Source organism: Chenopodium quinoa, unplaced genomic scaffold, assembly GCF_001683475.1.
Source record: "Chenopodium quinoa cultivar QQ74 unplaced genomic scaffold, ASM168347v1, whole genome shotgun sequence".
Lineage (NCBI taxonomy): Eukaryota > Viridiplantae > Streptophyta > Magnoliopsida > Caryophyllales > Amaranthaceae > Chenopodium > Chenopodium quinoa.
This window is the reverse complement of record NW_018743212.1, coordinates 1865594-1893536: the sequence shown is the minus strand read 5'-3', so window position 1 is coordinate 1893536 and position 27943 is coordinate 1865594. Positions and strand designations below refer to the sequence as shown.

The 27943-nt window shown below is 30.5% G+C and overlaps 1 protein-coding gene across 2 annotated transcripts; it reads left to right on the top strand.

Annotated features, from left to right (window-relative positions):
- The first annotated feature begins 442 nt into the window (after positions 1 to 442).
- On the top strand, positions 443 to 7172 carry LOC110734343 (serine/threonine-protein kinase 19-like). 2 transcript variants are annotated; one of them, XM_021914462.1, is made up of 9 exons: positions 450 to 912; positions 1092 to 1165; positions 1807 to 1887; positions 3379 to 3471; positions 3706 to 3825; positions 4267 to 4338; positions 4500 to 4577; positions 5856 to 6234; positions 7014 to 7172. In XM_021914462.1, exons 1-8 carry the CDS (start codon positions 792 to 794, stop codon positions 6045 to 6047), a joined length of 831 nt encoding a protein of 276 aa, XP_021770154.1. In that variant the 5' UTR covers positions 450 to 791; the 3' UTR covers positions 6048 to 6234; positions 7014 to 7172. The 2 variants fall into 2 exon arrangements, with proteins under 2 accessions (XP_021770155.1, XP_021770154.1); XM_021914463.1 differs by lacking the exon at positions 3706 to 3825 and having other exon boundaries at positions 443 to 912.
- The last annotated feature ends 20771 nt before the right edge of the window (positions 7173 to 27943 follow it).

The following is a 27943-nucleotide window of genomic DNA, read 5'->3' as shown; positions in this document are numbered from 1 at the left end:
GTAACCCTAGTGAGGTCGCTGCCCCTAAACTCATGAAGAAATTGGCAGATATATATTTCACAAAGGTTACCGCATTTGCAAAACCCACCTTCTCTTTATCTCCTCATCAATTAGCATTGTGGAAATCGCGGCAAGGAGATCACACCTCTGCTTGGCTTCGGGAAGTTCCTATTTCAGGGTTGGGTCAGACGATGAATGCAAAGACTTACCAATGTGTGTTGTGCTACCGCTTGGGTGTTCCTTTATTCTCTGTTTCGACGCTGTGCACTGCTTGTTCAAGGGTTTTCACTAGGGATATTTTCGGTGATCACGCGGTGTTGTGTGCTGGTATGGTGGGTATTAAACATCGGCATAATGTTGTTCGGGATACTCTTGTTGATGTTTGTTATCGATCTGGGATTTCAGCTAGAAAGGAGGTTGACATTAGGTTGTCTGGAGGGAACGACGGGGCCCTTAGACCTGCAGATCTATTACTTTATTCTTAGGATCGTGGTCGTGATGTTTGTGTTGATTTGACAGGGTCTTATCCTTTGACACAGTCTGGGCTATCTGACTTTGTTCCTGGACGAGTTGTGGTTGATGCAGCTCATCAGATCGGGTCAAGTATGAATCTAGTTGTCGAGCAATTGGATATGGATTCCTTCCCTTCTAGTGGACCTTAGCGGAGTAGCTTGGGCTCGTAAAGACCGTGCTAAAAACGATGATCATTAGGATCTTGTTTTCCTTTTTGTTTGTTATTTTTGCTTTGGTTTTTACTTTCTAGTCCTTTTTAGTTTCGCTGAAATACTACAATGGAGGATAAAACTGGACCTTCTTCTTCCTCCTCCAATGCTGATAAGAAGCGAAAACGAGTTACAGACTTTGATTCCGACTCGCAACTCAACGACGATCACGATGAACTCCTCTCTTTTGGTAAGTTCACAATTTTCAACCTTTTTTCATTATCTTCTCGAATTTTAATTTGTAATCGCAATTTCATCTTCATCTTTTTCGTTGAATTGAATTTACGATTGATTCGTAGGTTTTGACCTAGGTTTAAGCCCTAATTTCTATAATTTGATTTTTTTTGATTTTTTTTTTGATTTTTACAGAGAAGAGTCTTACGTTTAGCGATACTTTAGTTGCTCTTCGGATGATGCAGGCTCAATTCCCCAAGCTTGAGAAGGTTTGGTATCATGATTCTTCAAATTCAAGCTTTGTTCTACTTATTGATTTTTGTTTAATGATTTTAATTAGTATGTGTGTTGATGATCAAATCCAAATTATGTGCTTTAGATTGCAATTTTCAGTGTTAGATTGATAGGTTGCTTAATTATAGATTTTCATGTGGAATGCAGAGGTTATTCTAGGGATTTTTTGCGGTGTTAATGTGTTTCATTGTTGAATTTATATTTTGTGCTGAAAGATATGGCTTTCAAATGTGTGTTTCTCTATCTTGATGATATGTTCAATTGATTGTGAATTTGTGATTGTTTGATTTGAAATTGATCTGCACTCTCTTGAATTTGAAACATCGATTTTTTATTTATATTTTTTTTGAAAATATACTTGTATATAAATGTAGAGAAACATGTATGATGCTGGTAGATACATTGCACCTTATTGATTTTAAACTTGAAACTGGTAGTTTATTAATTGGCTACACTTTTCCAAGGAAATTTCATTGGAGTTATTGTATAAGTTTGGTTTCTTGATAATTTCATAGGAAAGTTTTGCAAGTGAATTTAATCTCTTTATATTTTTAATGGGAAAGCAAACTGGGATTTATAGGTCTTGCTAACTGACTTTATGCTTTCTTATGCTCAGGTAACTGTCAAACCCTTCATCTTACATTCGCAACTGTATAGCAGCGTAAAGGATAGAACTCAGGTTGACCAAGAATTAGAGGTCTGATTCCTTGATTGTTTTTCATATTTGTTTTTAATTTGGATTTATTTTATTCTCCCATGTATTCTGGATCATATGATATTGTATGGTTCCAAGTAGCTGTCTTAATTTTTCCATTCCGGATTTTTGTTTTTGTCCTTGTTCAGTTATCTACAAAAACGATAACATCATTCAAGTATATAATCATTAATATAGGATATGGGGAGGTCCAAATAGTGAGCAGTGTTGCAGCCTTAGCCGCAATACCCTAAATTATTTGGAAATTACTACTAGAGAGGCTGTTTCTTGAATTTACAATGATTAGAAAAAGCTATCCATTCATACTATTTACTGCAATAATGAAAATGCAGCAGACAAGTACATTAGAATATGTCAATTAATCTGTACAATACTAGTGATTATGGTGCAGAATGATGGGAATATAAGAACTAACTTTAGCAAAGTAGGGACACCTAATTATAGTACAATGATAATGACAATTGAACTCAATAGGCTGTTATTTGATTGCAATTATGTGCTAGTTCCTTGCGGAATTGTTATAGTTCTGGGAGCATAACTTATGAGTTGTTAATTATGACATTAATTTTAAGAGTAGTCATGGTTGCAAGATTGCAAAGATATATGGTAGGGGATGTAGGGCATGCAATATTTTGATCTAATGCTACTGGTTACAACCTTGTTTAATTTTTGTTCTGTTAATTGTTGTAGATTGGTTTGCTCACTGTGGCAGATGAATTTTTGTAGTGCCGTGCAAATACAATTTTAAGAGGCCTCCCTGGTGATATGATCTTTTCAAGTTCTTGAAATTTTAACTTCACTAGGAATATGTATAGAGTGGGATATATTGCTTAATATCGGTCCATATTCTTGCTTCTCCATGATTGAGTTGGTTCCTTGTATCAAATGACTACAATTTCACAAATTTTTTTAAAGCAGTCTCAAATTTTAGTATTTTTATTTCTGCCTGTTCTTCTTGGAAGTAGAGCACTGGAAAGTTTTTTGGTTGACAAAGCTACTTCTTACAAAACAAAGGAAGATAATCACCTAACCCCACTATTTTTTTTTGTCAATTATCTATTATCTCTTACTGTCAAGTAAGCAGCTGTTGGCACTTTTACATACTTCCTCTTGAATTGGAGAGACATTAAGTCAATGATCAATGACCTGGACTTTTGTTACATGTTATCTTTATATTCATGTAAGCATTTACATCCCTTTCTTATATCGTACTGTTCCTTATGACGATTCATGTTAGTCGACCCCAAATCATTCTGTGACTAGGGCTTTGTTGTTATTGTAAGCATTTATGTCCATTGCACATTTTTATGGCAATCACGGCGAAGATTATTGGTTGTTTTAGTCTCAAATGTTGTCACTGCAACAATTCTGAACTTAGAGATAAAAGTCTTTTCCAGGACTAAAGCTGCTTTTGATATTTAAATAGCAGCTTTTCCTTTGTTATTAATGAGCCTTTTTAATCTCTTTTTGCAGTTGTTGAAGAGGGATAAAGTTCTGCGTGTTTTTAAACTAAATACAGGGCAGGATGATCATGCAATTATGTTTCTTGAAGACTACATACAGCAGGTTATTTATCTACTTCTGCATGTTTTTGTTTTTCTTTTTTGTGATTTGTAACTAATGTCATCTTTTAAAGTGCTAGAGTTGAACCAATGAACCTTAACATGTTGTAAAAACTTCTTGTGAACTGATGAATTTTGCCTTCCCTAGGCTCCATCTGCTAGACCGACAGCCGACTAGTGAACTTTAGAATAATTGTTATATTCTAATAGATTTTCTGTATTGAATTCTTGTTTATAGATAGATAATATTTCAAAGAAGATAGGAACTAAGAAGGAAAGTGACTTTGCTGTGTTTGGTTGGTTCAAGTCTCATGTTATCACGTCCAAGTTAGAGCCAAGCATTTCACATCAAGAGCTTGTAAGTTTTATTTGTTGGTGATTTTTTGCTTTGTTGCTGTTTTCAGTTGAAGGTGTATGTGGCTCTCAGTGATTGTAAACCGTGAATACCAGCAACTCGAGTAGCTATTTTTACTTCTATATATGTTCTTTGTGTTTTTGACACAGTTTCTTTGTCTAAATGAAGTTTATTTATTTATATTTTTCACTTATTGAGTGAGTGGGTGTAGATTTTTCAATCATTTCTTTCTATGTTCAGCTATCAATGAGTTAAAATTTTCCTGCTCTGATAATAATTTTCTCCTGAGTGAAGTATTAGCTGGTTGAGTCTATCTCAAAACTATGTTACAGAGTATTATTTTAACTTCTGAAGTTCTGAATTTGCATAAATCTTTTTATTTTATTTTATTTATTTATTTATAATTTTAATTTTAATTTTAATTTTGCCTTTTGCTTGTTGCAGTACTCCCTGTTATCAGCAGGAGGAAAAATGAAGGACGAATATATATCTCTCTTGGTTAATGCAGGCATTATTGTATGTAAATCTACTCCCTTTTTCATTATTAAATTTCCATATGAACTATCCTATTGCTGGTTAACTAAGAAAGTAGCAAGTATATTGTATGGTGCATATGCAATTCTTTCTTACATATAAATTTTGTTTTAAAATTTGTAACTCTACTGTTGTATTTGTAGACTCGACAACTTATTGATCCAAACGTTTACTGGTTTGCTATTCCAAATATTGGCTCGATTCTAAAGGGGATCTCTCAGGTACATAACTATGTTATCCCTGCATGGCTGCATTCTAGAGTTCTAGAGCTATAAACCCTTGCAAGTTTGATTAGTATACAACAATATGATTAGATAATCTTTTATACCATCAAACTAAGAATATCTGTCTACTTGGTTACAGGAGATTGGATTACAAAACAAGTTTTGTATTTTCTAAACTTAAGAAAGCTGAAATTCTAGAAAACCCATAGGCTCCATTTGTTTTGAACTTTTGATGGAAAACATTTTTCATGGAAAATCATTTTCTAAAGATTAGAAATTTCAATGGAAAACCATTTTCTAAGAAAAATAATTTGCAATGGAAAACATGATTGTGAAAAGGGTTTTCTTTGTTTTTTTATTATGTTACTTATGGAGAAAAAGGAAAATGGGAGTAAAAGGGAGGGGAATGGTAGAGGAGAGAAATTAGAGGAGTGAAGAGCAAAAAGGAAAATGTGGCATGCTTTCTTTACGAAAGGAAAATGGTTTTCCTTCTCTAAAAAGTAACTTTCCACCTATCGGAAAATTGTTTCCCACCCTTTAAAAACAGAGGAACATGGAGAAATGGAGTAAAATCGTTTTCCTGTAAATTTTTTTCCACCAAAACATATAGACCTTTAGTTTTTGCAATCGTGTCATCGAATTCAATTCTATGCTATGATTTCATCATCGACTATATTTTGAATATGCTTATTAACTGCTTTCCTGCATTTATCTTTGATGCATCTCCCAAAATGATGAATGATAAAATGTGTTCAATTAGTGGTATTACCTTCTAAGTTTACTCTGTATAATGACATGATTGACATCTGTATTTTTGACTCTCTGCTTTCATACATCAATCTTTTGCCTATCCTAATCAAGTTATAAACTTATTATGGTTTGGGAAAATATCCATTGAGCATGCCATTAAAATCATATATCGCACACTAGAAAACCCTTAACCTTTGCAATAATTGTCTCCTAGTACAAATATTTCATATATCAAAGGGGGGGGGGGATATGGACAGAAGGTAAAATACTAAAATGTTATTTTCTTATTTATTTTTCTTTTGAAAAAATCACAAAGTTACTATTACATGGATGGTTGGATACCATAAATGATTCCAAGGCTTTGGATGTTATTGTTCAACTGTTATATATTAGGATGTACGTTATAGAACTATTTATTAGTTGTTATAAAATCTATTTTCAGCTATCCACTCTTCACAGTGTCGTGTATTGCCCGTATTAGAGACATAGAGTCCAATGACTCTTCTTTGCTTGATATTTGTCCAGGGGAGAAAGGAATTGCTGTCATTTCTGAATCGCAGGAAATACAAGGAAATGATGCTGGCTTTACTTGAGAAAAAGCGCCTTCGATTTTCTCCCCTTGACATGAGATTTCATCTTCGCGATTTAATTGGCTCAGGTCACCTGCAGACATGTCAGACTCCAACTGGCATAGTAGTTCGAGTTTTAAAGGATTAGATTTTAGACAAAGAATTTTTGCATGTTCCCTATCAGAACACTGGATTTGGTTAGCCAAAGTGTTATAATGAAGGTAAAGGCGAGGTTAAGGCAATCCAGTGGTATAATGATGAATTACAAAATGTTGCTGTGTCTTTCGCTCGGCCTTCTCATACATGTTGGCTTGTTGAACAATTTCACTGGACAGGTAGCATAAGTTAATCAGATTTTTACATTTAGTGGAAATGTTTAAATTGTTGGCTGTTTATTATAGTTCAGATTTACTATTTGAGTTGCATTTTGGGTAAAATCTGGTGGTTTACAGTCTTTACACATGCCATTGTTCTACCATCCTTGCCAATAACAACCAATGCTTAAGCCTTTGTGCTTTATTACCTGACGATTTCATGAATTCTTGCCATGGTTATACCTATTGAGTAAAACAATTCTTATTATCCATCCTTGGCTCCTTTCCATAGTTGCCAATGAGGAATTAGTATCTAGATTTATGCATTTTTTTTTTTCTGCTTTAAGTCACAGCTTCTTGTTCCACAGCAAATCCACACTTTATTAGTTTTATATACTTCCATGATTACATGCGTGGGTCATTTGGTAGTTGTAAATGGCAGTGATGTTAATGACTTTATATGTAATTTTGGCAAGACGGGGTGCTTGAAGGGGTGAAAAATGTCCTGTTCTTCCTAATTCCCATTACCACACTACCTCCTCTAGAAGAGTGGTAATGGAATTTAGTAAAGATATAATATGCTTGGAAGATGTTTGGGAAAGAGTTGCTTTGACATACATTTAGTGTCGCCTACCAAAGTTGCTGTCATGTACTGGAATTGTTAATAAGGCAAGCATTGTAGTCATCATCCTGTGTTTTCTTTCGCCTTTTTGTGCATCTCTCCTTGTAAACTGTCTTTGCTCTGTTTTTATTTGTTTACGAACTGGGCAACCAATGCATTCTATGCTTTGCGATTTCAGGTGGGCTCTTCTCGCTGAGTGATGCCTCTATTCAGACAACAGAGCTTTAGTTTGGAATTAGAGGTCAGGGCTGTATGTTCTGTACATAACTTACTGGAACACTATTCTATTTTTAAATTTGGATAGTTCTATTGGTCAATATAAAACTGTATTTATCTATAGAGGTGACTTCTATAGCTTACCCATATTTTTTTTTGGTCTTGGCCTTATTTCATAATTTACTCAGACACAAGATTTAATCATGTAGCATGAATATTGACATTTATTTTTTTATATCATCTTCCTATTATTTTTTAAACTATCTGAATTAAGGAATGCACATGTATGCTTTTCTTTCCATGCTATTAATTTTATGACTTTGCTCACTTTCTACTGAAAAATTATCTAAGAATCAATTCCCCTGCCTCTGTTAGCTGATCATAAGAATTCTTATCATTATGCCAGGAATGATTAATATGTGGGTTTAAGAGGATCTACCTTCCTATGCACCCTTATTGGGCTGTCCTTATTAGCAAAGATGTTTTCTTTTTCTATAAACATAACCTCTTAAAGCACGATCTCTGCAACCGGACCAATCTATCTCCTCTCTTAAGTTATCCAAGATACACTTATTTTTTTCCATCTCATGAGAATCTGATGAAGTACTTAAGAAGCCTCTTTTACCACCTGCTTAGGAGATTTTCATGTAGATAATAGCTATGGCGGGGAGTGCTATTTAGCATGTCGCGTAAAACTCTGTTTTTCTATCCTTGTCTTCAGTAATCTTTGGGTAGATTTTTTCTTGTTTGTTTTTCATGGAGGTTTGTCATTTCATACTTGGTTATCAACTGTCTTACTAACATTTTTGTATAGAATTAGCCAGTAATAGATAGATTAGGATATGCTTAATTTCTGATTGAACATAAATGACAGCCACAGAATGTAAGGGCCTCTCGGGCTCTGTCAGACTACAACCATAATTTTGGATTCTTGCTTGCTATAGATGTCGCATTGCAGCGGTGATAGACTGCTAGGTTCAGAGTATTTCATGTTAAGCTTATTGGAATCTTGGTGAAAGCTTTTTATATCATATGATTAGTTAAATTTTGTTATGTATGCATGATTAGCATGAATATTTAGTTTGAAGGTGACCAGCGTCACTCACATCAAATAAATGAAGTGATCGATCTTTGCAAGTGATAGTATATGTAACTGTTCTTATTCTAGAAATTCTCATATACTGACATGGAAACCGATAGACTATAACAGCATAAATTGTTTTCTTTAGGTGCAATGTGCAATAATTGGATTGTAAGCAGATTTTCGTGACATTGATTGATGATCAGAAGGTTGTGTATTTGTTTACCATATGGTGGCAAGGCTCGTTAGGGTAATGGGATTGTTTCAAATTATGCCAGGGAAGTCGCCCTGCCCGTAGTAATACAACTTTAATCATTTTTGAGTTATATTGAGTGGTAGCGAAAATAACCTGTATATGAAATAACACCACGAAAATAACCTGTATATGTTAAAACACCCAAATTTAGAGTTGAAGTATTACTATGGACATTGTCATATGAGATGTGTTTTGCAAAACCATTCTTAAACCGGGTGGGATAAGAATAGATAAATGTTATCCCATGTTTGATATGTATGAGAAATAAGTTAGGATAAGTGATAAAACAACAAATTTACCCTCACTAAGTTCTTTTTTCTCATCTTACTCTTAATTTTATTAAGGGTAATTTTAAGTGTTACTGTAGATTGCATTGCTCATTTATTATTACATAATAATTGTAAGTAAGAATCAAATATGAGGTTAGTTTCATGAAAATCTTTATGAAGAAATGAGAATTAAAATTAATAGATTGTCAACTTGTGATTTCTTTTTTTGTAAATAAATTAGAAACTTGTAGGATGTAGTTACTTGAGAGGCTAGGTAATTGCTTTTTGTTAATAATATTATCTCATATAAATGTACGGATGTCAATTTCATTAAAGTTGGTTTTCTATCCGTTAAAAGTTGATTTTATAATCCTAAAGCTAAACACGTTTATCCTTTGTTTCTCTTAATTAAACAATATCACAAATATTAGATGTATAACTTTGCAAGTTATCAGCAGCCAATTGATGCGTGTAGTCCTGTCAATTGCTAAAGTTCAGAAAATCAGAATATAAATTCAGAGATTAAATAAAATAAAAGATATAAATATAAGTATATACATGTAAGATTTAGACTGTTTTTAACTACACTGATTGTTCTGTCTTTGTTGTTCATGTCACTTGTTAGTTAGGAAGATAACTGACATCCATAGGTTGTTGTAGATTGGTGAATAAGTTGTCTTTAGATGATTAGTTAGAAAAAATTCACTTATTTTTCAATTAGCAGGATTACCTTCCCCACAATTTTCTTTTATTAAGCAACCATAAGAAGACAATAGAAATAGTTTATAAACAATAGAAATGACCTGTCTATTATAGAAATTTTCTATTTGCCCTTCTTGGGAAAAACTACATTCCTTCTTTTAAAAAGAAAAATCCCTTTTCCAACCTTTTTAAAATTGCCTTTAACGTACGTGACAGGAGTAATTTTTTTCTTTTGATTGGTAATTTAGTGTGGTATTTGCTAGATTGAAGAGAAATTTCTCCATAATCCATTTTTTTTTTCTTTTAAGTTTGGCTTAAAAATTGATGAGATTAGGTTTGAGGCCTCATGCAAATGTAGCTGTTCTTCACTATTTCATACATAAAAGATTTAGCTTTACAACTGTAGCTTTTTCTTGCTGGTATTACACCAACTCACTAATGTTCAATATAACAGTATATTCATCCAAATTGTAACCAGCTTGTTATATGCAATTATTTGCAGAATAAAACTAAATCTAGTAGTACATTAGTACATATAATGTGAGGCCCATCTATGTAGATTTTATTTTTTCGACATTGGCATGAATGATGTTTAATTGCATATGCATGAGGTAACAATTTTGGTTGGACAAGGCTACACTCCTTAAAGGTACATTATACAGAGGAAATGCCTACATTTCCGAGTTTTATTCGTCATTCCATTGATTTAAGATACCTTACCAGTACATATCATAAGGAACTTGTATTAAGAATGGTCTAGTAGTTGACGTGTTGTATCTAAAGGTCCCACGTTTAAGTGTGATGTTAACTCACAATTCTGCGATCTATAAATATCATCAATATATCTTACCTAAAGTACGTGTTTCTCAATCATTTTAGTTCGAATTTAGTTTATTTCAATGTCCACTTTGATAAATAATTTCATACACATTAAACGAACCTTTGTCACACACACCTTATTAATTAGCTAAATATTACTCATTAAGATTTCTAATTGTTCGTTAAAAGCTTATTATAATAATAAGTAGTTGGTATTTACGAGCACTTCATAAACTTTTTTAATGAAAGTAATTTTGTATCTGGCGTGTGAAATTTTTTTCACAAAAATTACTTTAGTAAATCTTTCAAAACATTGTGCACGATCAGCCAAAAGTAAACCAACAAAATAAACTTTTTACAAAGAATACCTCTTAAAAGTTTGAATATGGTATATATGGGCTCATATAGTGTATTGCCTGTGATAATAGAGACATAATGTTACGCATATTACTCTATTTGATATAAAGAGAGTCATAAAGGACTAATGATATAGACGACAATACGGAATATGACTCAGTTATACATCCACTCTTTTAATAGCATCTTACCCAAAAAAAAAGGATACATTATGATAAACTGTACAAAAGTACGGAGTATCCCGTACTAAGGATTGAATATAAATATCTAATCTAACATTTTTCATATTGAATATTAATATTAATGTCTAATTTAATTTTAACTTTTCAATTTTATTTTCTTATACAAACGCATTATATGTCATTTTCCAAGCACATGAGTTGCAATCCAATCTGCATATTTGTTTTAATGAGCCAGTTATCATCAAAATGGTGTTACAAGAATTGAATGTCATTAAAGCAAAGCGGAAATTTTAGAATAGTGTCTCTTCTATAATTACTAGCTCATTTAATTTATTCCTTGCTCAATAGTCAAATGAATACCATTATAGATTTTGTCTGCCACTGGACTAGATATAATGTAAAAGATTTTATAATATGGAGTATGTTGGTTAGGTGATAACTAATACGACTAGTAGTAATGGTAATGAATTTAAATGTAAAGATTTAAATGCGTATCTACTCCTCTTCTTCGCAAAAACTCTTGTGTAAAGATTTTAAAGAAAATTTGTCACTTTCATAGATGATATTAAGTGGTAATAAAATAGTCATGAACAAAAAATGCCCTTAAATTGCCATGATTAGAGCGTAACGGGTTGTAATTCTCAATAAACAACCCAGGATCAAACCGACTAAAAATGTTGGTGTTCATTTATTATGTTTGATAAATTACTCGAGTTTACAATTTTTGTAGCTTCTTGTTCAATACTCCGTATAAAATACAACTTGATTAATAATAAGCCACTCACAAATTAAACATGCACTATAACCTCCTAAACGAGCTGAGTCAACTTGGGCTTAACCAATAAGTTAAATAAATATGAAGAGGGTGTTACTCGGCATGGCTCATTGAGCCTGTTCTATTCATCTTATTTTCACTTTTTTTAGGTCGAATAAGGTAAATTCAAGAAAGAAAAAGAAAGAAAAAAAAAGTTACACTAAAGGGTTAATAAGGTTTACTGAAGTACAAATTACAACAAAAATAAGTTGTAATAATTTCAGATAAGTTTAATTAAGTTTAGATTAGTAAAAATCAAGTTAAAATAACACACCCTTACACCACTAGTTTGACAACATGAGAGGGATGATAAAACAAGAGGATGACCGTTCTGGAAGGAAACTACACAAGAACGAAGATACTTGTGTTATTAGTTGTGTAACAGAATCATCAAAATATCACATAATCATCAATAATATGCATATGACAAAAAAATTACTACTCTTATCTATGAGTAAATTGAAGTTAGATGTGGTATAATATCTCAAAATTTCCCTTTTCAGGTAGCTTATACTTTGCTTTCTATCTTTCAAAAAATGCAAACCTTAGATTAGGGTTTGGTGGGCCCATTAATAAGTTGTTGATCACGGCTTGTAGATAGCTAAGTTGATTTGATGTTAATTATCACTATTATCATAAATGGGAATTTGATAGTTATTGAATTCGTAAAAATGTGGGGCTGTATTAGTCCTATAATATTTTGTATTTGCTGCTTGAATGTGGTCAATAAATGAAAGCGCCTAATTCTTGTGTCAATTTAAGAAGCATAATTACTTTTAGTTGTTGTTCTTGTTTGCTCCACATTATTGTTATACTTACGTAGTTATGAGTTGGTGGCTTGGTGCAATGGTTGTTTATTTGCATGCCGATATGCCAACATGAGACCATATGGAGACCGTCCAAAATGATTGAGATCAAAAGGGAAACTCGGGATTGGGTAATGGAGCCCTGGTTTTTTTAAGGAGTCTAATCTTTTAAGGAGTCAATGTTCATTTAAAAATTACAGAAAGATCAAACATATTACATTAAATAAAGAAATTATAATGAAATGTAAAAATGGGGTTGATTATTTTAATCTTAGTGTTTATTTTTTCCATTGAAATTTACGTAAAAAAAAAATAATAAAAAATTATCAATGTTTATTTGTTTATTTATTTATGCTCTTATGGGATATCCGATCCCATATCTCTATATATGATGATTTTTTTATTTGGGTATTATTTCGTTTATAGAATTATAAAGCTAAATATTTTAAAATTTTCTAGCTAACTTCTGGCAGTATTAAAATAATTGGCTGCTAATTGGATTTTTCTCCCCAATCAAGAGGAGCAAACCCTACCCAAACCTTGGCTTATATAACTGATACGGACTGCCGCAATTTGTTTTATCCTATTTTTTCCCTTTGTTTAAAATTAAGGGTCTTTTAATAATATTATTCAAAAAAAAAAAAAAAAAAAAAAAAGGGAATCAATGAATGGAGGAAATGTATGTGGGACTCAAACGCATTGGCATCACGTATGCTTAAAAAATTCAAAGCATGTTGGATGTGCTTTAATGATGATTAGGACTTAGGGTTCAATAATTTATATAAGACATGATTAATAACTTACATTTGATGACAAGGGTTTAGTAGTTATATAGGGGTCACCCTACTATATTATAGTAATTTTTAAAATTATGTCACTAATAATTTGCTAAAGTTTATGGAAAATGATTATTAGCATTAATAAAATGTAAATGTTGATCCTTGTAAGAAATACATATTAGTAGTAGATTGCATAGACGTCATAGATAATTTATACTTGAAATAGAATTATAAGCAAAGTCTGCAATAAAATAAAGTCGAGGTCATTCCATATTTAAACTAATTACAATGGATTGGTAGTCTACGTATTAGAGTTATAAATTAAATGATCTACATACCATGTTGTAAACTTTTTTTAAAAGAAAAAATCGGTCATGTAAATTTTCTCTTACATGATCGAAATTCCAGAAATACATTAAAATTGTAACTGAAGGATTTTTTGTAATTGCAATCCTTTCACTTTTTGATTTTTAAACTCTAATCTGAAATAGTTATAATGTATTATTTGATACAGTGAACTAATGATAACGTGCTAGAATTTCAAAGATTTGTCAAACTAAACTTAGATTCAACCATTGTTTTTACTCGTTCTGTTTATCAGAAAGCTCTATATCGTCGCAAGTTAAATGGGACAAGTAACAAGAAAGGAGGCCATGGACACTACAAATTTTTTGTACGAATCATTACTCAAGAAAAAAGAAGTTGATATCATGTGATAATTATGCATGGGAGATATCTCTATCATTTCACACTCTCCTTTTCTAAGTGGATAGCTAAATTTTAGAACAAGTCCACACATGCACAAACACGTATATTTGCGGCGCAACATCAACATTATTGAGATTTTTGCAAATGGCGTGCCAAAGTGTATTAAGGCAGCCCTTTTGCTTCTTCACTTTAATTTGGTGAATGACTCACTAAAATCTTAACTTTCTCTCTCTACCTAAATCATTCCCATTTGGACAGCTGTCAATTGTATAATAGTGCCACATGTTGCTTCGTCAACATAGTATGATGTGTCAAATTATACAATGCAAACATCAAGAGAATTGATATAACGTATAGTTAGTCCTTATTAATCTTAGCTTGTGATATTAGGGTTCCTTATACTAATTGCATATTGATGATTGAATTAGTAGGGTAGTGAAATTTGGTATAGTTAAAAAAGATGGGTGAGTAGAGTGCTTAAATTGAATATTAGGGTTTTGCAATTGGTATATTTAAGGATAGGTGTTTATCAATATTTGCAACTATATAGCTAGCTAGTATTACGTCGTTAAATTAAAGGTTCAATGTCTGGTACGATAATATAGACCTAGTTTAATGGCTAAGACCACTAATCACGACATGATGAGAAGGGTATGTGTCGCACTAGTAGTAAAACTAGGCATGAGCTCCACCAAAGCAAGACTTAACACAATAATTCTGTAATTGGGTACGGTGTATGTATGGCATGGGTGTTTTGTTATTTGGCGACCTATAAAACTAAACACAAAAAATAGAAAAAGATATGGATCACAACTTCTAATGCATGCATAATTGGATGAGACATGGTCGTAGTCGAGGTTTTGAGAATGGCTAGCAATATACAATCACACATTCATGTGTTGTGCCTAGCCAAGAAGGGAATTGGCCTGCTATGGTACGGTGTGGCGGGAGCCTAACCTGATAATAATGGTGTCAAGCCTAATCACACACAAACTATTACAAAGTACTCCGTGTTTTTTTTTTTGAAGGAAATCAAGAATCACATACAAAGTACTTCATATATGAAAAGTTAATAGCCATTTAATTATGTCGAATAAAAAGTTGCCATATGACTTTGAAAATTATAATAAGAACTAAATAATGATTGAACAAACAAATTTTTTAGGTTTTTCAATTTGAACACCAAGAAATAAACTTAATTGAAGTATTGAACTACACTAAAAAAAATGTTTACCAGATTGAGATGTCTAATTATCTTAAATTCTTAATCATATTTTCATATTTATGATTAAATGTCTTCTTCAAAATAAATAATTTCCAAATCACACCAAATAATTTACCTGATAACATCATATCAAATAATCAACGTTTCAGATATTTTTGATGATAATTTTGCACAACCTTGTTGTCAAGTGTTAGCTAGTAATGTCATTGTGATCATCAATATGTCCTTAATAATTTATCAAGATAACACTAATAATTAGTATTGGTTTTGTACAACTGCCTTGATTGTCACAGCTCATACATATCACTGCAACCATGCATGATTGGATAAAAATTTCACACTATGCTATATAAATAGATAATATGCTTTTTTTATGACATAAAATATGTATAATATGCTTATGGATATCAATTAATTGTATTTTTAAAGTATATTGGTCGAATAATTTAAATTGATATTGAAATTGACATAAATCATTTTCATTTAAACAGTTAAGTTTGGCGGGAATCTTGTGATCCTCAAAGAATGGAGCTTTATTTGCAAATCAATTCACTTTTAGGATATCCTTTTTATTGTATATGTGTAACTATTTACGATACTAATCTTCTACTATAATGTTTGTGAGCAGTAAACCATTAATAATATATACAAAGCATCTTGAGCATGAAGCTATGCTTAGCTTTTTTCACATCAAGCCTTAATTGATTGAAAGAGATTTATTAATAATGTAACCCATATATGAATGATACAAATTGATCGAGTTTATAGAGATGGATGGGATATAATCATGTATACAATTGGTTTAAAATTACTCTTTTGAATTAATGATTACAATTTATTTTAATACAAAACAAGATTTTCAATTACATAATAAAGTAAATGATAGAAAATTAAAAGAAAGAAATGGAAAAGGTGAAATGTTGAAAAAAAATTAGAAAAATTGGATCTAAATGTGTATGATATGCATAAAAAAAAAGAGTAATTAACTAAGATAATGAATAAATTATGTAGTCATCTATCTTCAATAAAACATAGTAAAGCACAACTATAGTTTCAACCGTCAAAATAGAAAAGTGTAACTACTTCGTATTATTATGAGATGTGGTAGTAACTAGTAATCGTGTTGTTAACTTGTTACATTAAATAGTTTAGGATGTCTTAGAAAATTATGTTACATATAGTAATAAGACAACTATGGTTTAATTTACCATTGGACTTATTTGTCGTTAAATTAATTGCAAATTGGTGTGAGTTTTACAAGAGGATAATTAAGGGCTAATCGAGGTGTACCATGAACGCATAAAACTATTTTTTTTATGTTCATTCATATATATTTTTTTTCTTTTTTGTAAATATATTGTATGTAGTTTCCCTATATGTTACCTTTATATAATTTTTTTATTAAAAAAATCGAATAAAGTATATAGCAACATTATTATTCTTAACTACTATCTCCGTTAACAGTTATTTGCAACATTTGCCATTTTCGGTTGCTATCTATTATGTGCAATAATTTTTTTTCTTTCCACTTTTAGTAACTTTTTGCCAACAAAATGACCATATTACCCCTACTTAAACAACTTAGACATCTAATTAAATCACTAACCTAATTTAACTTTTTACCTAATGAATCTGATTATTGTAATCATTTTCACCAAAAATCATTCATCTTCATCAAAATCATTCATCTCCCTAACCCTTCTTCAATTAAAATCTTCAGAATTTAAACCCTAATCCTACATTTTGGTTCATCTTCCCCCTTCTCTCTCCTATTGTGATTTTGGGTTTGGGTTCGTCTGGTCGTGGGTCCGAGTTCGTGGATTTGGATTCATCTGGTTCGTGGGTCCAAGTTCGTGGCGTTGTTTTAGGGGTTTCAAATCTGATTCGTGGGGGTGGCGTGAGTTTCGTGGGGATGGGTTTCAGATCTGGTTCAAGGGGGTGGCGTGAGTTTCGTGGGGTAGTTTTAGGGGTTTCAGATATGGTTTCATGGTGGTGACTTAATTGGGAGTAATTCAATTCGTGGTGGTTCCGATTTAATTGGGTTTCGTGGTGGTTTGCTGGGTTCGTGGTGGTTTGCTGGTTTCGTGGTGGTTTTAGCTTGTTCGTGGTGGTTTTGGGTGGTTATGGTGGTTTGCTGGGTTTTTTGTGTTCGTGGTGGTTTGCTGTGTTTGTGGGTGGTTTGTTGGGTTCGTAGTTGGGTTTCGGTGGTTTGGTTGGGTTCGTGGTTGGGTTTCAGTGGTGGTTTAGGGTTCTGAGCATCGGTGGGTTTGGTGGTTCTGGTGGTTGTCGGTGGTTTTGGTGGTGGTTCTGGTTCTGAGTTTCGGTGGTCATGGGTTTTTGTTTAATTTTTTTTTAGGTAGGATTAATACTTAATCAAGTGCTTATTTTTCAATAATCATGCTTTAAAAATTTTGCCTAGGAGTTCATGCTATCCCCTTTATTGCAAATAACTGGTAACGAAGGTAGTATATTAAAGTGTGAAAAATAGGAAGGGTCACAAAATTCATAATGGTAACATGACGCCTTCACTTGATCCTAATAATCCTATGATTAAGCTATGAGCTACACGTCCTCCTTTATTTTCCTTGAGCTTGTAAAACAATTTCCAGCCCCTAATTATCATTTTTATGATATTTGTCCATTTGGATAAAATCATGTAACAATCAAATTAATTAAAGCCTGAATAAAAGGGTTTTATAATTTTAAAGAAAAGAAAAAAGAAGTCACGACATTTTACACTTTATTCTAAAACCTGAATTTCTGAACTTTACTGTTAAGCAATCAAAGGCAATTTTCTTCTTTTAGAAAAAGAGCATATCTTTCAACAAATATATTTTTTGGCTGCTTTTTTCTTTAAAAGGAACTTAGAAGTGACCTTCGATTCATTATATTTGTGCATATCTTAACAGGACGACATACGGAGTATTATTGAAGATTAAAATATATACAGATAAATCTTTTGTTCGGAATTAATAGTCTACTCCTTTTGTCCATATACCTCTAACGACTTTTAATGTATTATCATTGTCTTCAATTATTTATTAGTAAGAATTATGAAACTTTAATTAATTAAAATTATTATACTAAAATTAAAAAAGTTCATAGTAACATAGAAAATGTAAATCGTGCAAAAAGCCAAATTGATTGTTACTGAGAGTAATTTGGAATTGAAATTAAGTGAATTAATATACCACTTGTGCGTATATATTACTTCATATATAAGATTTATATATACGCATGCATTCTAGAATCTACATGGACAAGATAGAAATTGTCCAACAACTACACATATATCACAAATTTCTTATAAATTATTTCATAATCTTATTGAGTATACGGCTGAGAAAATGTGACGACTAATCTCAAACAAGTGTACATTACATCGACAAAAACATATTTGTATTTTAGTTTGGATTGGAGTGCCAAATGTATAACTATACAATAATTCCTAATACGCTAAAAAGAATGTTAGCTTTCTTTTTAAACCAAGAAACACCAAAACCAATAATTAAATGACCTCATTCCTTAATAGAAAATTCTTATTTGAGAGTTATATAACTATATATGGTCTCACTACAATAGAGTGACTTCATTGTATCCTTTAGAGATGGCTTATAATAACTTATTGTGATGAGATCAACATATATAGCTTAGCTTAATTTTAGTACCTATCAATATATGTAGGAATCGGATGTTTTATTATCTTTTTGGGGCAACTTTTTAAATAGTGTGAGACAATTTAAATAAAAGTATTTTTTTAAAAAAAGTTTGCTTTTAATTTGCTCTAATTTAGTTGCAATCTCAAATATAATTTAGCATTTATCATTAATAATGTGGTGTTTGATCATAAAATTTAGGTTTCTTTTGGCAAGACAATAGGGTATCAACTTGTTTTCTCCAACGATTACATGCTAAAAGATCAAAAGCTAGTACAATGACTTTATCTCTATTATTTCCATTTGTTTTTTTTTTTTTTTTTTAATCTTTTGCCAAGTTTAAAAAATGCGTGTATAATTAAAATATTTAGATTAAAATATCTTGATCGACTTGGTGCAACTTATGATTAAATTGGATATTTGAGTGTAAGGTTATTAACAAACTAATTTGTGTCGCAATTAGTTAGTTAATAAGCTAAATCTTAAGGACGTAGGGTCAATTAAGGAAGTACAAATAATAAATCAACAATAATTGTTGATTTATTTGTCGGTAGGAAATAAGATGTATGACTCAATTGTCAATTTCACTAAATGGTTTGGGAGGAGAAAAATCAAATGTAAAATGCCTAAAAAAATTCATTAGTCAACTTCGTGAAAATGTTTTATTAATTCCATTTCTATCACTTTAAAACAAGAAAGCAAAAGTTTATCATCAAATGACAAAACGAAACAAATCAACAGTTTTTATTAAATACGAGTGTACAATTGTAGATATAATTACGAAATTAAATTGTCATACTTACTGAACAGTTTTGTTAATTTATTTACGATACTTGTACTTAATTAATAAACGAATTTTATTTATCAAGGTTATAAACTGAAGCTCCCTCCTTTAGAAATACTACTAGGTTATTCCCGTGCGATGCATGGTTAAAATAATCTACATTTAAGGATATATATGAGCCACATTATTTACAATTAATAATTGAAATAGTCAAAAGAAAATTATTTAAGGAATGCATATTAATGAAATCTGAATAAAAAATACATAGTATATAATTAGCACAATGCTTCAAAAAATATAATTAACACCAATGTCATCAAAATTATTATTTTAGCTTCCAACAATTAACAGTTTGTATAGTAGTTTGTAGAAGCATCTATTTGATTTTTTAATCAAAATTCATAAATAATTTTCAAATTAATAAAAATAGAGTAGTTCGGCTTTAAAAAAAACAAAAAAATAAAGATGATGTAATTAAAGCATTAAGGCGGAATTTTTTATTTATGAGAAAGCGACATGTGTACAAATTTAGAGAAAGATAATGTTTTATTTTGTTTTAGTTAATAGTTAATAGAATAGATACGAATACTTAATATCACATGTCACCTCTACCACAACTAACGTACTTGAACATCAAGGCTATCAAAGATGGGCCAATTTATCTCGAATAGTTGATTGGATCGGGTTTAAATTCCTCACCATTAATTGTTTTGTGGGTTGGTCACGATAATTGACACATGTTTAATAAGAAGTTTCGATCAGTTGATGATAGACAAGAAACCTCATATAATTAGTAGATAAATACATACTTATTACTTACTCCGTATTACATTGCCGGAGTATTATTGTATGAAGTATAAGATAAGAGGTTCCAATTTTATTGGCCACCTTCTCCTCATCCGTATTACATAGTATTGTACGAAATATAAGATAGGAGGTTCCAATTCAATTGGCTACCTTCTCCTTACCTGGAAAATTAAAAATTATCGAGAAACTACTATGACTCAGTTTTACACTGATTGCTTTCTTTTTAATTATTTTATTGACCTTTATATTTATCAATTCACAACTTTAACCGTTAAAAAGTTGACATCTTGACATTATACAGTAAGACAAATTCGTTACTCATATACATGTCTCTTTTCTACAGTATTTTATCTTTTTGAGACAACATGTCTCTCTTACTTGTGTTCAAATTATATTGCTACCTCCGTCAACTTTAATTTGCAACGTATACTAAATACGGAAACTACAAAGTAGTTGCAACAAACTAAAACTTTCCTTCTCTAATAATTTAATAAAATTTACAAACATACCTTTACTTAAACTTTACTAATCAACGTTTTTCGCCTAGGAATCTGTGTGGATCTCTTTGTTGCAAATAAAAGTTAACGGAGGGTTGGAGGTAGTAGTTAATTTGTCTATTCACCTCTTCTAATCACCTCCTTAATATAAGTTTTTTTTTTTTTTTATTTATTTTGACAAGAACATAAAAATATAAGTTAGTTAAACATGTTACACTTATTAAATAATGGATACATGTTAATGGAAAAATATGTTCAAAGATAAATACGTAAAGGAGTACTCCGTACTATTTTTTCGATGGTAGTTGAGCAATGTTGTCAAAGTACCCAAAACAAAAATAAGGGAGTAGATATATTTTTTTTTTTAAATAAAAATTATTGGCTGTTAATCTGACCTTACGAAAATCATTGAGCCAAAAATTGGGCCCTTATATATCTGTGTGTACCCCTAAGCCTAACTATACCTTTCGAGATTGGGCCCATTAGAAGTCGACGTATTTTCAAAGGAGTGTGATTGGTTGAAAACAACGTGGAATATAAGTTTGTTGAAAACAACATTGAATTTAGAAAGTAACAACTCTAATAGTTCTTGTTAATTACACTAGAAACTAGAATGGAAACATTGAGAAGTTCTACAAAAAATTAACACTAAAGATTATTGATTACGTAAATTCTTATAAGAGACGAGTGTATGATAAATCGAGAATGACTTTTTCGATTAATTGACAAGTTATTTGCCTACATGTTCTTGATAATAATTATATAACTAGAGAATAAAATTATCAAGGTGACAAAATTATTGAACATATACATTTTGAATTATTTAGAGATAAGGGGATTAGAAAAACTCGGGGAGTATGTTGAATAAATTTTATTCTATATTTTATAAATATTTATACGTTAATAAAATAATATTTTTAAATGTAATGCAACTTAATTACTTATTGACTCAATATCCTCATCTGTATATGTGGCTCCATGTAATATTGATACAAGGGTGACACATATCGATGTGGCATGTAATACCTTGAATAATCAGTGTTTTAATTATTATAACTCGGTATTATGGAATGACTTGTCTATCTTAGATCATGAGATAGTCTCATGCATGCTAGAGTATGCCTTGCAAGAATGTAATGCTCTCTTTGTCTGTTTAGCAGTATCACAAATAATTGCACAAATAGTTAGAATATTAACTACCTAGCTATTACTAGGGTTCTATATCTGAAAGTAATTGCACAAATAACAGAACTTTTTAAAATTAAGTTTATAGGTTGAAGGAGGGTTTAAAGGCTAAACTAACTAAGCTACCACGTATTTCATTAGCTCTTTAATTATGCTCTATTGATCATGCATTAGGAGATAATTATATGCATTTTGAGAAGACTAATTAAGTCAATGGAGAGTTCATTATGTATTGAGCACATAAGATTGTGTATAAATAGAAGAATAACTCAAAGACTTTATGCTAAATTTTCAAGCATACCGTACAATATATAATCTAATCACAATTCAGGTAAACACTTGTAATTATGAAATTTGAAAATCATAAATTAAAATAATTAATGGAGGAGTTAATATGTAGATGCATGTACTCTACCAAATTCATTTGTGTAAACCATCAACAATATACATATGCGTCACGTTCAGATAAGATAACCAGTACTTAATTAAATATTAGCATCATCATCATTAGCATTCATATTATCATTATAGCACACTCGTTAATTATTACTCGTACTAATTACTACCATACTAATAACATCATCATTATATCATTCATATTGGTGAAACAAGAAAATTCTCTAATCTTACAAATATACAAAATATAATCATGATCTCATTCGTCAAACACCTACGTATCAATTTCTAGTTTGTAATAACATCTATTTTATGATTATTTTTGAAAATTAATAAAGATTGTTAGTGTATCTATGGAATGTATTATTACCAAGTAATGATGTTACAAATTTGGATTATTATGTGATATAGCATGTCTTCCGCCACATAATATGTCTCGTGACTGGACAGAGATTCAATATTAAATGTTTGAATTGATCTTCTTTGGCGTAGCTCGTTCCTTCGATGTTTTATTCGACTTATATTATTTTGTGAGAAGTAGTTATAATAACTACAATTTTTTTTTTTTTTTTTTTTTTTTTTTTTTTTTTACTATAGTAAAAATTATTTTCACTGTAACATACGAGTAACTTTTTAGTGAGTGTGTCACAAGGTCATACAGAGTACTCCACAACTTTTATTTATAGTAACAATTATTATTGTCATTTAGCTCACATGAACTTATGGAGTATTTAAAATACAGGATAAATAAATGTAATGAGATGATCTGTGTTACAATGTTAATAAATTATACTTTGTGATTTTCACTTTTAGATCTTTATTATACATGGCCTTAAGGATTACTTAGCATTATTACTTGCTAGGTTTGACATTTTAGGTTCTTATGGACTCCCTACTAAAGTAAACGCATTCCCTAATTTTGTATTTCCTTATAAATTAGTTCATAAGGAAAAATATAGCAAGATAGAGAAGAAAAGCATGTTTTTATATAAGGAAATTAAAACAACATAGTTTTTCTCCAATTAATATAGGGAGTGTTAAAATAAAAGTTAAGCACTCAAGCTAACTCATGGTAAAGTATGAATATGATTCTCAAACTAATTGTCTTTTTAATAAAGCTTGATTTTTTTAATTCAAAGATAGTTTTAAAGGAAAAATGATACTCCTTTATATGAAATTAAGTATTAAATTTTGATTACAACTCGATCACTTTTCACAATTTCCTATTTCAAGTTTAATAATATTCCGTATATTTTCTCAAAAAAAAAAAAAAAATCCGTATATTTCCACATATAGATAGACAAGAAGAATGTTCACTAAATACTTAGAAGTACTTCAAGAGATGTACATATAAATCGTGCAATCATATTCCTAAGTCCTAAATTCTTAACAATAGGTTGGTCCAAAGAATTGCATAATGTACAGAATCGAATCATAGCTCATATCATATTACCAACTACTATGTATTTTTATTAAAGATGATATGGAGCAAATTAATAAGAGTACTATGTTTTAAAAACATGTTTCTTATTAATGTTAAGAAAACAATTACATAGTTTCATATAGCCAAGCAAAATATATGTTCGGCAATAATATTGACTGCACATGTTTTAGTTAATAATTATCTTTTAGTGAATAGTTATAAAATTTGATGTTTTAAGTACGTAGTATTAACTTTTTTCTTTAGTTTTTCTTGAAAACAATAAATTTTTTGTAGAATAATAGTCAAATTTCTCCTAAATTAAGATGCTCAAAGACTTATTTTGGAAATTTGTGGTGAAAAAAATAATTTTGAACTCAATTTGGAGAAGTGTAGTATTTTGTAGTCTATAGATCAGACCATATTACCAAGTTGTTACAGAGAATTACAAGCTTTACATACTTAAGCCTTAATTTGCTCTATTTAATTTATTTTAACTTTTTTTTTGTTTTTGAATAATAATTGATTTTAACTTATTATTTCAATAAAAAAAGTTCAAAGAAATAAGTTGAATAGAACAAACTAATCTTTAATCATACTCCGTGTTACCCGACGTAACTCTAGTCTTTTATTGTAATTATGCTTGTGATGAAGGAAGATAGGATGATGACATACAATTTATCCCTATTAATGAATTGAATGCATCATATTCATACATCTATTTAGTTAATGAACTAAGTCATCGTAATTAAGTCGTATTCCTTAACCAACTTTCATTAGATCCACCCACCAAAATAAATTTAAAGCTAAAGTCTATCGAAACCGAATGAGACTTCACACATACATATTGAGTTGTTCTCAATTTATTTCACAAACATTCCCCCCTCTTGTCATTGTCAATATTTTTTATAAAAAGAAAGTTTGTGTGTTTACAAATATATCTAACGATTACATACATTGACTTTTACATTATTAATTTCTCCCACTTTAACCAATTTTTTAATTACTATAAACAAAGTAAGGTTTTTTTATTTATTTTTTATTTTATTTACTTTTTTTAATGGTAAGAAGAATCCTGAATAGACCTTAACCTTCATAATTTTTTGGTCTAGTATTTATGGGTCATGCACTTGGGAGTATAATATCCTAATTATACTCATTCAATAAAATTCAAGCTCCAAACCTCTAGAATATGAGGTAAGAAACTTACCAAGTGAGCTGAGGTAACACTTTGTTGGTATATACAGAGTAAGTGTTAGCTTGTGTAAATCTATACATTTCATTTAAAACGAAAATTGAATATAGTGTTTTTTTTTTTTTTTTTTGTTAATAATTATTTTAAAATCTGTGTGTTATCTCCACTAGAAAATCTGAGCTTGTAGAACAAATTTACTAGCACCATATCACCTAAAATGCTAAAGCCTTAGCTTATAAGTTTGACTTTTACACTGTGAATAACTAAATGTGTCCTTCGTCTCAATTTACTACTACTCGTATGAGTTTTCTAATTTATTGGCTTTTCTTGTTTAAAATGCTTCAATTAGAAAGCCAACTATTATGTAACCTAACCATAAATTCTCAATTACGTATAATAATTAATTAAATAACTATTATGCGGGATCTTATTGTATTTGTGTAGTGTGTATTTTTTAAATATCAAATTTTTATTATTTTTTTTAAGAATTTTTTTTTATTAATTAAACGTAATTAAATATTCTCACTTGAAGCTGCATATATATGAGAAATACATTGCTATAAAATAAATGGGAAAAACAGAAGGATCGGAACAGATAAAAAATTGTATGAAAACTCTTACATACTAGCATTATTTTTTTAGACAATGAGAGCAAATATATGATTTTATATACACTACGTACAAAATACATGAGTACACGTTATAATAATATAATACGTATATTCATGCAATTGTAGATTCGCACACTATCTACAATTCTACATACATATATATCTAGCCAACTCATGCAAGTGAACATACAAGCTAAAATTATGAGAATTATTTTTATTTATATTTTTGTCAAAGTTTTTATTTATGTTTTTATTGACAAGAATATTTTTGTCCTATTTTCCAATAATTGCTTCCGCCACCCTACATCATCATAAAAAATAAACTTTAATTCGGAAAAATTCTTTGTGATTGTAGATAATTAATCTTTTATACTAAATTATATAGAAAGCGAAACAAATATTATTTAAAATTATGGATAAATTTATAATATTGATATGCGCGTACTTATTGTTGTATGTGTTTCTTTCTGGAACCCCAACATTATTACATTACTATGCTATTATGAGAATACACGAATATATACTTGTATAGTTGCATTTGAGTAATAATTTTGGAAATACTAATACATTAGCATCGCAAACATGAAAGTAAACCATAATTTAATTACTTCGTGTATAACTTTTGATTTTCAACTAGTTGAATCAAGATCCTTTTTTTATGTATCATTAATTAGAAACTTATCTTTAATTTCTTCATAAACCCTAATGTTTAATAAGGTTTGTCTAGAATTGGTTGGTCGTAAATGAATTTTTAAATTTCTTTCAATTGGTTGGTCGTAATTTTGACAAAAACTCACATCAAATTATGGGTGATATGTCTGGAATTGTTGCAGTCAGCATATAACGCATTAACACATAACCTTTGCTGCTTCTTCTTGTATAAGCTTCTTGTATGTGATTGAATGATATAATCATTGGTAGGCCAAATCATATACGAAAGAACATCCTAAGCAATTACGGAGTAAATAATATAGGAAATAACGGATAAAATCCTCTTGATATCAACATCATTCATACTATATGGAACGGACTAAGCAAGCTAGAAAATAAAATATGAAGTTATACTATTTTGATCGACCTCTACGCATATCTAAAAAAGGACTCTAGGTCTCTCAAAAAAAAAAAGCTCTAGGTCATGTCATATTGTGCCTTGTGTTGAGCTCGCATGCCTAAAGGCTGGCTAGGTTCATACACGATTGCTCATCCCACGGCACAACCCAATATATAGCTACTTGGTGTATATATGTGCCTTGAATTTCAAAAGAACGACCTAGATCTAATCGGAAGCTTATTTTGTTGTGCCTACAATTACGCAGTATAAGACAATTTCACTTCATTAAAAAAAAAATAGACATTTAGCAACAGATCAAATCCGTTGCTAGATTGTACTTTTCTGTCGCTGAATATAGGTAGCGACAGATTTTGAAACGGAATTACTCCGTTGGGAAAATTGTTGTCGCTAAATGAGACTAGCGACATATTTGTTTTCTGTTGCTGAACTTAGCAACGGATTTTTATTTCCGTCGCTGGTTTTAGCAACGGATTTTTATTTCTGTCGCTGGTTTTAGCAACGGATTATTTTTATCTGTCGCTGGTATTAGCAACGGGAAAAAAACCCGTCTCTAAATTTAGCAACGGAAAAAAAAAAAAAAAAACCCGTCGCTCATTCAGCAACCGAAAAAAAAAATCAGTCTCTAAATTTAGCAATGGAAAAAAAAAATTTCTCTAAATTTAGCAACGGAAATAATTATTTTGTGTCTAAAAGTAGATGCTATTTGGTTCGACCTCACTCGGGTCAACCCGACTTGGCTTTGCTTCTAAGGCTCCTTGAATCCCCAATCTCAAGAATCGCAATAGGTAGGAGAGTCGAACCCATGACCTCAAAGTCACATAGTGAAACTCTTACCAATTATACCAAATATTATTTATTTACTTTTACGCACATATATAATTGATAATAAGTGAAAGAAATATTAAAGATGAAATTTAAAATCCGTCTCTAGTTTAGAGACAGAATTTAGTTTACATAATTCGCCTTTAAAGTAGTAATTTACATAATTCGTTTAGAAAATAATTAGAGACAGAATTAAAAATCCGTCGCTCATATCAGCAACGAAAAAAAAAAATCCGTCTCTAATTTAGCAATGGAAAAAAAACCTGTCTCTAAATTTAGCAACAGAAAAAAAATCCGTTTCTAATTTAAAGACAGATTTTCAATTTCGTTTCTAATTTAGAGACGGATTTTTTTAATTCCATCTCTAATTTAGAAACAAATTTTTTAATTCCTTTCTAAATTAATTTAGAGACGGATTTTTTAATTCCGTCTCTAATTTAGAAACGAAT